General features: G+C 47.1%; 1 protein-coding gene across 2 annotated transcripts in view; it reads right to left on the reverse strand.

Moving 5' to 3' along the window:
* Ptpn11 (protein tyrosine phosphatase non-receptor type 11) overlaps window positions 1–11,033 on the reverse strand; it is a 58,178-nt gene continuing 47,145 nt past the window's right edge. Inside the window, exons 12-16 of one of the 2 annotated variants that reach the window (XM_031337706.1) lie at window positions 10,725–10,792; window positions 10,200–10,351; window positions 3,345–3,457; window positions 833–924; window positions 1–277 (exon numbers count right to left, since the gene is read on the reverse strand). In XM_031337706.1, coding sequence (XP_031193566.1) covers window positions 855–924; window positions 3,345–3,457; window positions 10,200–10,351; window positions 10,725–10,792 — 403 coding nt within the window. In that variant the 3' untranslated portion in view covers window positions 1–277; window positions 833–854. The remainder of the gene's footprint in view (window positions 278–832; window positions 925–3,344; window positions 3,458–10,199; window positions 10,352–10,724; window positions 10,793–11,033) is intronic. The other variant, XM_031337705.1, reaches the window with a different exon arrangement.

Raw genomic sequence — 11,033 nt, forward strand, 5'->3', positions numbered from 1 at the left:
TAACTAGAATTTGAGTCCCATAATGTAGAAAATACAGAGCACAATTTAGCTGCTTCCACAATTCAAAACCAATTCTATGAAAATAGCATTGTTGAGAACGCAGAGCGGTTTCTCCTTAGCTGAGGAAAGGAGGTGCCAACTGGGCACGTGCTGTTCAGACGGTTCCAAACTTCACCTCTCAAAAGGCAGGCAGGCAGCCCCGGGAGCTTCTGAACACATGGGTCCTGGAAACTTTCCTCTACTCTTGACATCTTAGGGGAGGGGTGAAAGTTCGCATCTGAGAAAGAAATAAGTTACCACTTTTAGGGAGCACACATCTAAAAGCATAGGAAGCTCTACACCTTCTCTGGGGGGACCTGAGCACTGAAACTGGCATGTCACACACACATATGCTGAACATTCTGTTGAGCTACAGACTCACTGACAGAAATTTCAACATGTGATACCATACTATGTGTTTCTAACTTACCACAAAAGGCAGGGAGGCACCTCACAGAAAATGACTCAATCAAAACTCAGGGGAGCCTGGGACTCCACGCCCTCAGAGGCATCCCTGCTGTTGATGCCAAGACATGTACCAACCGAAGTCCACTGCATCCCTGTCAACTGCTGGGCCAGCCCAATCCCCATCCCCATCTCCATAAAGTTAATTGATCTGACTTAGTACTCAATGAACTGTACAGCAAACCCAGGCTGGAGAGGGGCAAGGCAAAGAAAAGGAGGCTGGTTTGCACAGCTCAGTTACAGTACATCTTGCTCTGGGATGTACAAATCACCTGTCTGTCTAGACTGCTGTGAATCAGCCCCAGAGAAAGCTGTGGTATTCAAATACCTGTGTGCTGCCACCCGTGGGCTCATCTGAAACTCCTCTGCTGCTGCATGAGGCCCACGTTCTCATAGACTCGAGCGCTGTCCTCCCTCATTCTGCAGACAGAGAAGGAAGACACTTACCTGAACTGCCATATCCAGCTATGCTAAGACCAACCCTCTTCCCCCTCAGGAGCTGACTCTCAAAACAGACATCAGACACATCATTATGAAGTGGGAAAAGCAGTAAGGGCCTCAAGTCCTAGGCCTTCTGGAGTGTGAATGGAGGGAAGGCAGCTTGGAGGGCAGTGAAGGAGTTGGGTCATGTGCACAGACAGGAACAGTAGCCACTTCCACAGAGGCATCACAAGTGAGGGCTCTGGTCACCCTTAGAGCCTTGGTTGAAGAACTAAAGCATCCGAGGGCCTAGCCTCCTTCTGAAAAGAATGGTATCAGCCAGCTGTGTGGGACAGGGGGACAGGAGCTCTGAGCAGCCCCAGGCCAGGATCAGAGGTATACATCCTATAGGGGACAACATGAAGGGTGTGGCAGAGTTGCCTGTCAGTCATGGGTGAGCTTCGTAGAAAGGGTGCTGGCTCTTCAGAAAGTTACTGCAGCTAGCAATTTAAGACACCAGCTTCTCCAATCAGTCTGCTGGGGCAAAGGAGAACAGGAGGGAGGAAGGTGACTCAGGAGAGAACACCCCTGCCACATGATTTCATTTCTGTGTTTAACAGAAAGAGAATGTAAACACAGGCCTCTATCTGCTCTCAGAGCTGTGTAGTAAAGCCAATATTAAAGTCAGCAGGGCTTTAAAAGCCCACAGCAGAAGCAAACAAGTGGGATTCCAGGGAAAAGGAAAGGTAAATGTTATGGCGGGGAGCAACCTTGGGCTACAGACAGCACAACTGCTAGCCATGTGACTGGCTAACAATGTGTTTTACTGTGTGTTTTACTTTAAACCAGGAGCTAGCAAAGCCCTTCTGAAAAGAACCAATGTGTGATGACTCTACTGGCCGGATGGCCCCTCTGTGTGCTATAAGTTGGGGTTTTCCTTTCCCAGGTGCCTAAGGGGTAGAGGGGCTATGGTGTGAGACTTGTAAGCCTGGGCCCTTGCGGACATCAAGCATTGGGGTGACAGGAGGAACAGAGTGAGGAAGAGGTCCCAGCAGATTTCAGTCCTAACCTGGCCAAACAGCCCTGGACACTGCCAGTTAAGATGCAGGGACCTGGGTCTCCTGGAATGTGAATGTAGTTTCTGCTGGAGTCCTGCTTCTCCCGGGAGTCTTCAGTGGCAGGCTACAGAGCGCCAGCTCAGCGCACTGGGGTGTTTCACTGGCCTAAAGACACTTTGACTTCACAAATTGTAAGCAGACTGTCTAACAGACACAGAGAAGGATGTGTAGACAGGCGCAGCCACACTGCTGGTTACGTACTCTACCACCTGAGCCCTCCGAGCCGCTGCACTAGTGAATCCTCACAGGGTTTCTGGTCAGGGACAACAGTGAGCACCAGGGACTACTTGCCTTCTTTCGTCCTAAGTTCAGTCCTGTTTGGAGTCTGACTAACAGGGCCTGGGCCCTTTCTGCTTCTAAGTGAGTCTCTAGTTCAACTTACATGCCGGAAATGTCACAGTTTCCTGTCACAGATTTACAAACCATTAAGATGGCTTCATGCTGAATGCCTCTGGAACAAAATCTTCCCCGAGATCTGAGCGCTTCCATAAGAGGCATTCTCCAAATTGCAAGTTCAGAAGTTAGTGTGCTTTTAAGACTCTGGCTGCAGTTTGGGGGCAAGCTGTGGAGCTGAACCAATGTGCTTGAACCACCACTATTTAACAGCCACTCCTTAAAAACTCTCTTCACCACCATTGGACACACCCTTCTGGCATTGCCTGGTGTGTGGAAAGAACTTTGAGCTTTCCTTTCGTGTCTGCTGGCCACCAAGGAAAATGAGCCTCTCCTGCATGTCCCTAAGCCACCTGCATGTCCCTAAGCCACCTGCAGCTTCTTTTGCCCATTCATAATTGCTCGTCATTTCCTACAGGGATAGCTGCCCCTGTGCAATTGTTGGCTTGTTGGGTTGTGGGTTTTGTTTCTTTGTTTTAAATAAGAACTCCTTTAAAAAAGCAAAGCTAGGCCTGTGGGCTCTGGCTTTCTGACCCTTGGTTTAAAAAACCCGACTGGCAGGAAGACTGGCAGATCATAGTGATGTCCACACATGAATAGAGAATTTATGTATGTATGTATGTATGTATGTATTCCTAAGAGTCCTTAAGCAAAGGGAAAACTAGCTTTCCCCCCAGAGAACCCTACCTACCATGCTCAGGGCCCTACCGGCTCCTGGAGAGCCCAGTACATGCCTACTGGTTGGGCGCCTTGCAACCATGAGCCATCTATGGTATATACTCCCTAGAGAGCCCCTGCGCCCCAAATGCCCCATGCTCTATCAGTGGGCAGCAAGCAAGCCTGAAGGGAACACTGCAAGCAAATGCTGTTAAGCTTTTACCAGAGCTATACTGTTGCATCACTACTTACTCTGCACAGGGTGGCGTTGGGGTGCAAGGTGGCAAGGGACTCTGATCGCCACTCGTCTGGTCCACCAGGGAATACTTAATATTGGTATATTCATGTCCTTTCCTTTTGCTTTTCTGAAAGTTAGGGGAAAGAAATACAGGTAAGGAGGACTGTGGATTTGATTTTTAGAAGAATACGAAACAAAAAGTTATTTTATCAAAGGAAAAAAAAGGCAGATAAGCAGGCCAGACTCTTTTATTTATTTATGTATATGAGTACACTGTTGCTGTCTTCAGACACACCAGAAGAGGGCATCAGATCCCATTACAGATGGTTGTAAGCCACCATGTGGTTGCTGGGAATTGAACTCAGGACCTCTGGAAGAGCAGTCAGTGCTCTTAACCACTGAGCCATCTCTCCAGCCCACAGGCCAGACTCTTAAGAACTTAACCAAACAGTCAGGAGCTCATGGCCTAGCACCAGCAGAAGTGTGCTGCAGCCACATCCCTCAGAGCCCCAGAGCTGTAGGGATGCAGGAACTACTGACTGATGCAGCTTCTACACAGAGCTCTAATCACAGTGTGCAGGAATGAAGGCACAATAATGCACATTAGTTATTTAGCAGTATTGGTGATGGAACCCAGAGCTCTTGTACAATGTTGGGCATGTGTTCAGCCACTGAGATACTTCCCAACCCTACAACCTACCTCCTATCAGAAAAGACCACAGCACCCTAATGTGGGACAAGGAAACCAACAGAGCAAACCAACAGGAATGTAATCTCATCTTACCATGTATATGCATGTGTGAGAGATGTGTAAAGGCTCACACATGCCACATACATATGAAGAAGGCAACCCTGTAGAGTCAGCTCTCCATGTGGTGAATATCCAAAACAATGCATTTGTACTGAGCATGTGCAGACATTCCCTATGTTCAAGGCCTTTCCTGGGCTATCCATGAAGACCACAGGAGGAGTGAGTACTCTCTACAAAGCCAAGCCCTTTAAACAAGGGACATGAGAATCTACAGGCTTCATGTCTAAGGACTAAGTCCCCTCGGATGCTTAGGGACGGGTACACTATGTAAGGAGTCAATGACCACTCAACACCATCCACAGATGTGCTCCCAGAGTAAAGGCAACAAATCCAATCAAAGTGTGGCTCCTCAGTGGCCACTCTCTTCACTCTGCACACCTCCCATTCTGGGAGACTGAACAGTAAGGAGAGGGAGTGTGCACACCATGAATCACAGCACATGAGAGAAGGGGGCATGAGGAACAGGAATCTAACCTCATCCCTGGGCTAGAGAGAAAACAGCAGTTAAGAGCTCATGCTGCTCTTGCAGAGGACCAGAGTTCAAGTCCTAGCACCCACATAGGATAGATCACACCTGCCTCTAACTCCAGTTAGAGATCTGTCACCTCTGACCTTCACAAGCACCTACGTTTGTATGCACATACCCACACATATACACATAATTATAAATAAAATCAGTATTTTAAAAGAAAGAGATCTTGTCTCATTTCACAGGGTCCTGTACCAGCCCAAATGGGAAAGGTTTCCACGGGCTCAGGGTTTGAGCACCCGTGGGTGCATCTGGGGAGCTACTAGAACCTTTGACACATTACCCACCAAGTAATTGCAGGTCCTGAGGTGCAGGGCTTGGACAGCAATGGAAAGCAAAGGACTCTGCTTCTGGTCTTTTTCCCATTTCCCAACCCACAGAGATGTGGAAGGAGGGAAGAAGGAAAGGAAGGAGAGATGGAGGGAGAGATGGAGGGATGGAGAGATGGAGGGAAGGAGGGAGGGAGGGGTAGAAGGAGGGAGGGAGGGGTAGAAGGAGGGAAGGAGGGAGGGGAAAAGCACACACACAGTGGATCATCATTCAACTTAAAAAGGAGACAACAACCCATCTGCAATGGCACAGGTGAAGCTGGAGACCATCCAGCTGAGTGAGAAACATCACATACAGAAAGCCAAGCACTTCAAGGATCCTGAAGTCGACTTCTAGAAACTGTGATTAGGGCAGGGGCCGTCAGGGACTAGTGGCAGGAGGGAGACACAGATCACAGCACATATCTTCAGACATAACATCTTCCACGGGGCTCTGGACTGGACAAGGTAGAGCAAACTTGAACTCTGCTGAGAGTAGACTCCAACATCTCAGCACACACAGAAAGAAGTGGGCTGCAGGCTGCTGGGCACACTACCCACTAACCCTGTCCATCATCCCACAGCATTTCTACACACAGAATACATTGTACACTCTCAATGCATAGACACAGTTATTTGTTTTGAAGCAGGGTCTCACTATGTAGCCCCGACTGGCCTAGAACTCACAGAAATCCCCCTGCCTCTGTGTCTCTGCAGTATAGGAATTAAAAGCATGTGTCACGGTGCCCAGCTGGCCTTGATTCTCTAACTTCCCAGGAAGAAACATCATCTCCTCAAAGCAGAGCTGACCTGACTGTCCTGAATCAACTTAGCAATGAAGTACTAAAGTGGTGCACACGGGCCCAGCACAACATAGCCTGAGTCTCAGCTACAGGGTGCAACATGGCATGTCCCAAGTATGGAGCTGTCCCTTGTACCCTTCCCCCAGTCCCTGCTCTGCAGACAGAGCTGACCCACCTAGAGTGGAGTTTTCTGAGCTAAGAGAACTCTATTGTCCTGCCCCTTCTGAAGTTTTCTACAAGGAGCTACCTGCCTGGCAAGTTTCTGACTAGCAACAAGATGCTAATGGGTCGACAAGATCCTGGCTTTGAGGGGGATGGGTTTCTTTTCCTGTATATGCTCAATCTCCTAAGTAAACATCAGTCCTTGATCAGAAACTTTGTCGCTGCCCAACCCCTCACTCCAAGACCCCAAGCTTTTCTTTCAGGAACCCGGTTTACGTGGCTGCTGGGCAGCTACAGTCCCAACTATGGAGCAAGATGAAAGACAGGAAAGAAACATGAATGCTGTACACACCATGTGACCCTGACCACCAGCAAGACAAACTGGAAAACTCTGAAGGTGGTGTGTGGCTTACTTTAGCTTTTTGAGTTGTGTGAATGTCTGTGTGTGTGTGTGCACATGAGGAAGTCAGCATGAGGAGTGTGTGTGTGTGTGTGTGTGTGTGTGTGTGTGTGTGTGTGTGTGCGCGCGCGCGCGGCACGCCCTGGATCCCTTGGAGGTGGAGTTACCTGCAGTTTTGTGCCATCTGCCAAGAGTGCTGGGAACTGACCTCTGGTCCTCTATAAAAGCAGTGTGTATCCTTAACCTCTGAGCTATCTTTCCAAGACATATGGGTTTTTGGGTTTTTTTTTTTTGTTTGTTTGTTTTTGTGGTTTTTTTTAAAGATTTATTTATTATTATGTATTTATTATAAGTACACTGTAGCTGTCTTCAGACACACCAGAAGAGGGCATCAGATCTCATTACAGGTGGTTGTGAGCCACCATGTGGTTGCTGGGATTTGAACTCAATGACCTTCGGAAGAGCAATCAGTGCTCTTACCCACTGAGCCATCTCACCAGCCCCCCAAGACATATGTTTGATTCCTTGTTTGGTTGTGGTTTTATCAAGAGAAGGTCTAACATAGCCCAGGCTAGGTTGGAATTCCCAGCCTTTCTGCCTCAGCTCCCAAGTGCTCAGACATGCTGGGCAGGCTTGTGTGCAGTAAGTGCTCACACACTGGGCTATGCCAGCCCTGCCCTGCAGATTACACAGAGCTTTGAGTTTGCTTCCTCAACTTGGTAACTGAATCATGACTGTGTAACAGAACATCCTTTTTTAAAAAATATATCCCACTTAGAAGCAAAGAGGTACAAATTCATGTAACTTATAAACATTCCCTTTTTAAATATTATGTATATTTTAAACTTTAAAGAGAGAACAAATCTTGTGTCCAGAAGTTGAATAAAAGAAATACCACACACTGCTTTTGCAAATAAAGTACTTACTAATATAAATGTAAAATTTAAAAAACAAAAACAAAACCAGCCTCTCAACAAAACTGCAGTGGCACAGCTGGGCACAGTTGGGCACTGGTGGTGCACACCTTTGATCCCAGTGCTCTTGGGGTAGCTACATCTCTGTGAGTTTGAGGACAACCTGGTCTACAGAGTGAGTTGCAGGATAGCAAGGGATATACAGACAAAGAAACTCTATCTGGAAAGAACAAACCAAAATACCCTGCAGCACAAGAGGTAGCCTTAATAAATAAGTCACTCGGGACTGTCCCTACACTGCTCTGTCCCGTCCTCCGCCCACCCCTCTGTGTATCTCTTTCTTGCTGGCAAGTGTGTGTGTTTTGTCTGTCTTTGTTTCTCTGTCTCTCTCCCCTTCCTTTCCCATGGTTCTCCATCCAACTGCTACTTTCTTGTTTTCACTTAACCTTCTTTAGCAAATTCTTTTATTCCCAAAGGGCTTAACTCATCCCAAGTTGGAAGATTACTACATTTTGAAAGAATTCATTATCCTAAATGAATTCTGTCCTGCTGCTTAATTTGAGAATCTGCTGGGCTTGGGCTGGAGCCACAGTGCAGTGGTTATGGGCGCAGAAGTGTTTCTGAAGATCAAAGCTCAATTCCCATCAGCAACCTTGGGCAGCATACATCCTGGCCCAAGGGATCTAATCCCTCTTCCTTCCACACACAGACACAGGCTCATACACATTTAAAATTAAATTTAAAAATAAGCAGGTAGAGGGATAGTTGACTCTTTTATATGCATTTGACTGTTTTTGGGTGCAATGGTAGTTTTCCTTTTCATTGTTGTGTTGTCTTTGCAATATCATCTTAAATGGCTCTCACTAACCTGGAACTCAATGCGCAGCCCGCTAAAGATAACCTTAAATTTCTGATCTCCTGTCTTGATCTCTCAAGTGTTGAGATTCCTGTCACATGCCACCACATGGAGCAAACCCATATCTCTGTGTGTGCTAAGCAAGCACAGTACCAACTAAGCTATACCCCCAGCCCACACCACATACACACAGAAGCGTATGTTAGTTTTTGAGACAAGGCCTCGCTATGTAGCTCTGGCTGTCCAAGAACACACCATATAAATAAGGCTGACCTTGAACTCATAGAGATTAGTCCTATCTCTGGATGCTGGGCTTAAAGGCATGTTCCACCACACCCTACCCCTCCTATATATTTTTTAAACACCAAAGTTCCATATTCCAAAATCAGAGCTAATACAATTACAAAGTGCTAACACATACTAGTATCAAAAGTGGATTAGCTGAATGAATGACTGTATTAATGAATGAATGAATGAATGAGTGCAAGCTTGCACTCTTCAGGTGAGATCAGCAGGCACACTCATTTGCTAACATGTAATTAAAATACATGCTTTGTGTCCCCATCAGTAAACACTCCTTCCCCCAAATCAATCAAGTTACTAAATAAGATTTTTCCCCCCAAATTATTTCTTAAATGCAACTTTCAGCCTCAGTCTTAGAAGCCTTAGTGCCAGGAAGACTGCACAGTAGTATGAAGGCACCAGGTAACAGTTGTGGGGAGCAGCCACAAGTCCTTCAATTCCAACTCCGATACAAGCCCAAGTGAAACAGGGGACAGGAGCTCCTGAATCGTTCCTGACCAGGCTTAGCAACCATGGTACTGCCTCTTTAAATTTATTCTCTGAACATCTCTTTTAAACTATGAATGGTCCCAATTGTCAACTGGAAGATATGTATAAAAGAACTTCAGAGTAGCCATCCACATTCAGAGGTGTGGTGGTGCAGGCCAGTGGTGCAGTGCTAACTTAGCATGCATGAGGTTCTGAGGTGCAGCTCAGTGGCTGGGTGCTGGTCTAGTGTGCATGACACCCTGGGTTTGCTCTTTAACACCACAAAAAAATTGCTTATGTTGAATTTATATTTTAAAAACTAAAGTTGGGGGTGGGTGGCTTGTTAATCAATCATGTGACCTCAAATAGCTGTGCACACTCAGTTTCTCAACATGTTTCTGCCACCTGACACAGTGTCTAAGCGAGGACCTAAACAAAGGAAGGGACCCTTCCCTCTGCTCTCAAGGAAGATGGTGTGGTTCTCTCTATTCTTCCAGGCCAGTATGGTGGTGCACACCTATAATCACAACATTTGGGAGGCAGAGCTGTGAGTTCAAGGTGAGCCTGATCTACAAATTGAGTTTCAGGTCAGACAGGACTACACAGCAAAATGGTCACTTTTTTTTTTTTTTTTTTTTAAGCTACCCATTAGGAGACAGCCTGCCATACTGTGACACGCACCACCTCCCCTCTCCTGGGCTTTTTGGAAAGCAATAGCAATAAAAAGGACAATTGTGGTTGGTGTTTAGACACCACCCATCTGCTGTAGCACAACAGGGCTTGGGAGGGGAGTAAGACAAGCTCCCCAGAAGAACGGCTCTCCTCATCTCGCTCAGCTTGGTGCATCCTAATTAACTCAGCTTTGTGTCTGTTATGAATAGTCTCACATGGAAAGGCTCCAACTGCACACTCTTCATTATGCATAGCTTATTAAAATTGAAATTCACTGTTTCAATGCAGCCAAATTAGTGGCTCAAACTGCCACAATCTATTAAAAATAAGACATTCATTTTACAAGACAGAATCAGGATAGATCAGCCTAGAGCAAAGCTGAAATGGCTGGAAACTACAGGCCCTGAGTTCTAAGCCTAGCACGTGAAAGTCACTTCCTTTTGGTATGGCAGAGCCTTGCCTGACGCTCATGATGATGGCACCACACTTCCTCAACTGGGAGGCAGTGCATGCTGACCACGGCTTCCAGAAAGACCAACTGTTAACATTTTCCAGATGAAGAGACCCTGTGCTCTGGTGCAAGAGAGCAAGTCCAGGAAGTCTGGGCAGGAGCTAAGCCATGTGTCAGACCCTCATTCCATACCTGCTCCTCCTCAATCCTGCGCTGCAGCGTCTCTATGTAATGCTGGACGGCCATGTATATGAACCGGTACTGTGCTTCTGTCTGGACCATCCCTGACCTCTGGGACCGCACCATCTGAATGGTTTTTGGAACGTCGATGTCGCAGTCCACACCTGCAAAGCACAGACCCTAAAGCTGCAGGAGCACTGCCTTCTATAGCAAGAAAGAACAGAGAGCTAGTCCTTCCTATACCATTAGCCATGCAGGCTGCAGGGCAGGATTCCCGAGTCAACACTCACAACAATGCCAGGAAATGCTAGGACAAAGTGCTGGGGTCAGAAGCCCCTCGCTCCCCAAGAATGCCACCCCACACCGGGGCAGGGATGAGTGGTAGGAGGGACCATGTAACACAGGTGACAGAAGAGATGTGATAGAACTGTTTGATAGCAAAACTCATTGAAGTGAGCTGTTTCTTTCTCCTGCAAATTCTCTCTCCGTCACAAACTTGAACAGGAATTGTGGCTTCTTGTCCTCCAGATGACCTACCTTTCTCTCGAATGATGTCAATAAGGATATCAATCACAATGAACGTTCCTGTCCGGCCAATCCCAGCACTGTAGGTAGAAGAGTAAACAGCAGGGTACTCAGAAGCAAGCTCTCAATGTCAACAGGGCTCTCTGCTGTGTGTCTACAAGATGTGTCTAGAAGAAGCTACATATCAGCTCCCCTGCCCTGTCCTTTGGGGGTCAGTCCTGGCATAGACCCTCTAGGGTATCCTTGTTTCCCTATCTCTGGAGTGGGGGGCAGGGGGGTGACAATATCTCCGGGGGGGGGGCGGGTTTGTCAGGAGGGTCA

Source organism: Mastomys coucha, unplaced genomic scaffold, assembly GCF_008632895.1.
Source record: "Mastomys coucha isolate ucsf_1 unplaced genomic scaffold, UCSF_Mcou_1 pScaffold22, whole genome shotgun sequence".
NCBI classification, from domain to species: Eukaryota; Metazoa; Chordata; class Mammalia; order Rodentia; family Muridae; genus Mastomys; species Mastomys coucha.